General features: G+C 49.9%; 1 protein-coding gene across 1 annotated transcript in view; it reads right to left on the bottom strand.

The window, feature by feature from the left end:
- Nucleotides 1-4,438: 4,438 nt before the first annotated feature.
- Nucleotides 4,439-6,526, bottom strand: part of Rho (rhodopsin) — a 4,989-nt gene continuing 2,901 nt past the window's right edge. Inside the window, exons 3-5 of the mRNA XM_005365058.3 lie at nt 5,858-6,023; nt 5,523-5,762; nt 4,439-4,549 (exon numbers count right to left, since the gene is read on the bottom strand). Of these exons, the coding sequence (XP_005365115.1) occupies nt 4,439-4,549; nt 5,523-5,762; nt 5,858-6,023 (517 nt within the window). The remainder of the gene's footprint in view (nt 4,550-5,522; nt 5,763-5,857; nt 6,024-6,526) is intronic.

Below are 6,526 nucleotides of genomic sequence, written 5' to 3'. Positions count from 1 at the left end.
CCCCTCCCTGACATGTGTCCCCCCTCCCTGACATGTGCTCACCCTCCCCTAACATGTGTCCCCCTCCCCTAACATGTGTTCCCCTCCCATGACATGTTCCCCCTCCCTGACATGTTCCCCCTCCCCTGACATGTGTCCCCTGACATGTGTTCCCTGACATGTGTTCCCCTGACAGGTACAATAAACAAAACATAATAAAAATTTTTTGCATTAACTTAAAGTCAATGAATCTGAGGTGTTTCAGGCAGGGCTCACCAGTGTTGCATCATGTGACTTCACAAAGCCTTCATAGTTCTGAACATGATTGTGCACATCGTACTGCACAAGCCTTCACACCATGCAACACCAACAAACTGCCCAGAAACACAGCTCAGATTCCAAACTATTGGATGTTGTGAAACACAGGGTTTTGTCTGCTTGTTTTTGATGTACACACAAAGCGCTCTATGTTATTAGAACATAATAATTGAATTGCGGAAAACAAAGACTTAGTATTTTCTCACCATCATCCTTCAGCATGTAAGGGTCAAATTAGAATACTTTTGGGTTGCATTGTGTTAGAATGTTTGATCTTAAAAACTTGTTTGAATCGCTGACTTGAGTTTCAGACATACATCAATCACTTGGGAGCAGAGTGATGCCTTAGTCAGTAACACACATGTTGTGCAAGGATGAGGACCTGAGTTTGGAACCCCAGCACCCATGTAAAAGCTGGGGTGACCCCATCTGTAACCCCAGATTCTCCATATTCATACACACAGGTGATAGTATCTCCATATATACACGTACATAGAGGCATATTTGTGAGCATATGCGTGCGTGCACACACACACACACACTACTCAGTAAATTTTGGATTGGGCTAAGGAAACGATTTCCAACAATTCCTGAAACGGCCTAGACATACTTCTGTCATGTTATACTATGTATTTATGCAAAGAGGCATTCTCAGCATCGATGATTAAAAAATCAAAATATCAACCAGCTCTGAAGAACGTTGTAGATGCTATGTCCTACATCACTAAATATTCAGCCAAGATCTAAATTCTTTTGAAAAAGTAGGCACAGCCATCTCATTAGTATGCAAATTTATTTTCATCTTTAATCAATTGTAAAATTGCATATATACCAAAGACTTATTTTACAGTAAGTTTTTTTTAATGACTATCAGTAGGTGTTTGACTTGTGCTTCCGTCTGATTCCCTATCTGGCGTCACACTATGGTCTCGCGGGCAAAGGGACCACAAATGGACACAGTTACAGAGGCTCTCTAACCCTGCACCAGCTGAGCTGTATCTTGACTTGCCCTGGGTCTGGCACTGTACTTCTCTTGGGCACCCCAGGCTATCTGAGGTGCTGTCTCTCTACTGGGGGCGACAGCCCTGTCTGACCTGTGATTGGCTGAGTGGATTGTACACTCCACAAACGTTGCTTGCCTGGAGCCTAGCAAGTGGCCCTATGGGAATTACAGATCCCAGCTCAGGTCAGCAGCCCTTCACCCTGTACCCACAGTGACAAGTGACAAGGGGAGGCTGCCTTCACCATGACAACAAGAGTATTCTGGTTCTAAAGGGGCATTTTTCCTGGACAGGAGAAGGCAGGGGCAAAAGTGACACTCCACAGAACAAATGAACTAGGCATGGAAGAGTAAGGTAGGACAAGACCAGGCAACTAAAGTTTCCCACCAAAGCTAGCCCTGGCCTGTAAAGCATGGGGAACAACCAGAGCTGTGGCAGCCATGGGAATACCCCAAATCCACCACACACAGGAATGTATTTAGCACATCCCTGCCCTGCTCCCCTGTGCTGGTCCTGATCCTGTTCCCCTGGTTTCTTTCGGGGAACATATCCTACAGAGGTCTTAACTATGTAAAGTCAACTTTATTTTGTGGTATATGAACATACGACAATTGAGGAATCCCTTTATCAGGCATAGTGATTGGTTTAGAGGTAATCAGGTAACCCAGGTCTAGCTAATCAGAAGATGAAGCTCCATCTTAGGAATGGTCATTGGCTTAGAGGTAATCAGGTGACTCAGCCCTGGCCAATCAAGATGAATCTCTATCTTAGACATGATGATTGGCTTAGGGATAATCAGGTGACCCATATCTGCCCAATAAGGACCTGGTCTGACACCAGGGTTATATTAAGGAGCAGGAAACCCTCTTTCTGGAGGGACTGCTGGCCTTGGGACTGCTGCAGACAAATTTTCCACCTCTGGGGATAAGCCAGTGAGTAAAGTCAACACAGACAAGAGACACAAAGTGTTGAAGGCCTGAGGTTCTATACCCAGATGGCTTGAAGAGAGGGGAGGAGATTTTATGTCTATAAGCCAATGTGGTCAGCCTCTGCTTCAGCAGCTGGGTTGGATTCCCTGTCACTTGTGACCAAATAAACCCTCACTAACATCACCCATTGACACAGCATAACAGATAGCCCCTTCCTGTCCCCTGCCCTTGCCCACCACAGCACTGAGGGGCTTCCATCCCAGGCCCTGGAACTCTTTCCTCCTTGGAGGATGGTGTTATTCCACATCTGAGGCTCCATCCCATTTCCTTGCTAGGTGGGGGTGTCCTGGTAAGGGAAGCTCTGAGACAAGGCCTATAATTCCAGAGTGTACCAGTGTCTTCAGCATGTCAGGAAGTGGGCTGGCCACATAAGCCCTTTAGTTCTCATCTAAGAAGCTTAAAGAGGCCACCATGTCTCTATCCTGCCCAAGCTGGGTTTCTCAGACTGATGGGGCTACTCCATCACATTCCCCAGGGACCTGGACTCTTGTCTCCACACAGTCCAACCCTCCCTGGATGGGGGTCATGGAAGCTTCCCAGTTTCCATTCATTGTAAGTAAAGAGCTTGAGAGCTACCTACACTGCCATCAAGTATAGGAGCTGAGCTTTTAATGCCCCCATTTGCCTCTGTCCCCAGGTAGAACTGGGCCTGTGGAGGCCCAGATGTGGTTCTGTGGAGGAGGGATGCAGACTGAAACTGCTCAGTTTTGGTGCCCCAGCATTCCTGTCGGCCTCAAACCCAAAACTCTCTGGAATGAAGAAAGATCAAATGCCGAGGAAAATAGTATATCCAGAAAGAGAGCTAAGAGCTGGATCCATGAGCATCCTACAGATGAGACCTGTCCAGGTCTTACACTGTGTTTCTGAGCTCTACAGAATAAGGGTAGCATCAGGGACTCAGTCACTCCCTGAGGATAGGCAGATTAGCATGGCTTCTAGAACTCCGTCTGGAACTTCTAGAAATCAGGTCTGGAACTGTTGCTACCTGATTGTTGGTGCGGAAGAGCAAATGTGTCCAGATTCCAAGAGGGAGGGCAGGATCTCAGGCCAAGGAGGATTGGAAGACATGAACCAAGAATGCCGCACTGGAGGCAGGACCCAGGTCTTGCCTGAGACCCCTGGTCATAATGCTCTCTCAGTCCTAATGACTGCAGCCCCCATTGCTGTCACTGTCATCCCTGTAATCCAGCTCCAGCCCTGCACAGGCCTGAAGGCCTGGGTCACTGGTAAAAGTCTACTGGGGCTGAGGGAAATACCCTGTCTGAGTGCTTGGACCCGGCCAATTCACTAGCAGTTACTAATAAGCAGAGACAATCAGGATGGTTAATTCTATTAATTAATATCTTTGTACACAAGTACCAGCTGTACTGTTTATATACAAAGTATTTGCACACACACATACATTCTCTCTCTCTCTCTCTCTCTCTCTCTCTCTCTCTCTCTCTCTCTCTCTCTCACACACACACACACACACACACACACACATTCTCTCTCTCTCCCTCCCTCCTTTCCTTCCTCCCTCCTTCTTTCCCTCCCTCCCTCCTTCCATCCCTCCCTCCCTTCCTTCCCCCATCTCTCTTTGAAGCAGCCACATGCTGTCAGGACCAGGAACTCAGGATTTCCATCTTGGGGTGGGGAAGACAACCAGGGCAGGGATGTAAAAACAATTGCTTATAGATTCCAGCCAAACATGACTGGCTCTGCCAGGCTGAGCACCTGAGGACACACGTGTCCCCCTCCTCCAATCCCCTCACTCACATCTCCACTCATTCAGTCACTCGCTCCTCCCTTCATCCAGCTAGCATTTATTAGTTAGCTACTGTGAGCTCCATTCTGTCCTAGACACTTAGCCCTAAGCTGGGACACTTGTCATGTTCTTGAGCAACAAGCTGGGGGGAGGGGTACAGATCCCACTGGTCCCTGGGAACTGGGGACTCCAGGTTGCGGGTCTTGGTGGATGGATGTCCTTTCTTGGGCTGTCCCTGTTAAGTGGGGAGCCTCATTTTTCTTTCATGAATTAATTAAAAACAAAGAAAACACTGAGGGAGTCTGCATGACCTCATTCCAACGGGTGCTGCTCCTGGTGGGGGCTGTGGCTGGGGTGGGTGGGGACAGGAGACTCCTACAGTCAGCCACAGTCTCTGGCCAGGCTTAGGCTGGGGCCACCTGGCTGGTCTCCGTCTTGGAGACAGTGGCAGAGGCCTCTTCATCACCGAATGGAACCTTGCCACAGCAGAGGGTAGTGAGCATGCAGTTCCGGAACTGGAAGGCAAAGAGTGCCAGTCAGGACCAGGCCCCACCACCCAGCCCAGTCTCAGCCCCACCACCCACAGAATGTCCCCTCACTAAGTCTGGCTCCTTAGCAGAGCTTGCTAAGTGTATGTTTCCCCAACGCCAGAGATGCCAGGAACCGAGCACAATATCAAATGATATTTCACGGTGTCCTTGAATGCTTAGGACCTTTTGTGAATGATCTCTTGTAATTTGAAAATTTAAGATTTGGCCCTTCCCATAGATAAGAAAACAGGAGCCCGGAGAGGGAGACTGACTCTCCCAAATCACACAGCCTGGATGTGGCAGAGCTAGGACATGAACCCAGAGTCTCAGTCCAGAGACCACATCCTTTTCTGCAGCGAGACCGTGGCTTTTAACAGCGGCTTGTTCCCACTCTAGCATTTTTAGCAACTTCTTCAGCTTTACAAAAAGTGAGGCATTTCATTCCCGGCCTTGGAACTACTTGTCATTTTCTGGTTGTTTTTTGAGACAGACTCTCATGTAGCCCAGGTTGGTCCCCAGATCACAAAGAAGCTTTGAACTTCTGACCTGCCTGCTTCAGCCTCCTGAATACTGGGCTATAGAGGTGCACGACCACATCCTAATTTGTGGGGGGGTACATATCACCATGTAGTCCAGGCTGACCTGGAGCTCAAGATCCTCCTGCCTCAGCATTTAGATTATGAGCGTGTGCCGCTGCACATGTGTGCCTGGCTTCTAGCTGACTTATGAGGCCGAGTTCCAGACCATCTGTCAGATGTATTTCACAGGAGCAGGTGTCAGGTCACCTGGTCACCTGGTCACCTGGTCACCTGGAGGAGGGCTTACTTCCAGGCTACCCAGAGACCGGGAGGTTGCTGGCCTGAGAGCTGATGGCCTGTCAGCAGTCTGGGTGGAACTTCTCTCTCTTGCCCTATCCTCTCCCCCTCCCCCTATTTCCCTCTCTCCCCACCCCCGGCACCTGTTTGTTCATCATGATGTAGATGACCGGGTTGTAGATGGCGGAGCTCTTGGCAAAGAAAGCTGGCACGGTCATAAAGATGGGGCCAAAGTTGGAGCCTTGGTGGGTGAAGATGTAGAAGGCCACGCTCGCATAGGGGAGCCAGCAGATCAGGAAGAAGATGACCATGAGGATGACCATGCGGGTGACTTCCTTCTCAGCCTTCTGGGTGGTGGCTGACTCCTGCTGCTGGGCAGCCGCCTGCAGGGGTACAGACCCGTGTCCAGCCCATGGGGTCCACACATACCTCAGCACCCAGCTCTGGCCGCCCAGCGTGGGTCTGGGGACACGCGTACCTCCTTGACCGTGAAGACCAGCTGCCCATAGCAGAAGAAGATGATGATCAGAGGGATGCTAAAGTGGACCACGAACATGTAGAGGACGAAGGACTCGTTGTTGACCTCGGGCTTGAGTGTATAGTAGTCAACCCCACATGAGCACTGCATGCCCTCGGGGATGTACCTGGGGACCAGAGACAGGAACAAGAAAGTTGGAAGGGAACACCTCCTCAGCTGAGCCTAAGTCCATGGAGGCTGGAGCAACTGCAGGCCTTGGGAAGCGTGGTGTCTTTATCTGCTGGCCCCATCTCCAGTTGAGACTTATCTGTCTCTCTCCTTAGGGCAATTCTCAAGCTTCCTGACATTGACCACACAGCTCTTTTCCACCAGCCTGATGCCCTTTGGTGGTTTAAATGAGTTGGCAGAGGATGCCGAGGAGGAGGGCTGAGGCCTGTCCTGTAAACGCAGCATTTTGGAGATGAGGGTCTCCTAGCAATAGCAATGCATTCTGCACTAGGATAGGCTTGCTGCCCTCTATGGGAGTTGGTGCAGCTTCTAGAAACAAGGCTGTTGTGATGATGTCTGTGGATGGGGACTCTGCCCTCGGAAACCCCAGGGTGTCCATTGAGTGCATCTGTAGAAACTGCCAAGCCAGGAGGATGAGGAGGAGGAGGAGGAGGAGGAGGA

This window comes from Microtus ochrogaster, unplaced genomic scaffold, assembly GCF_000317375.1.
Source record: "Microtus ochrogaster isolate Prairie Vole_2 unplaced genomic scaffold, MicOch1.0 UNK1, whole genome shotgun sequence".
NCBI lineage: Eukaryota > Metazoa > Chordata > Mammalia > Rodentia > Cricetidae > Microtus > Microtus ochrogaster.
The sequence above is the reverse complement of the archived record's forward strand: the minus strand, read 5'-3'. Positions and strand labels throughout refer to the sequence as shown.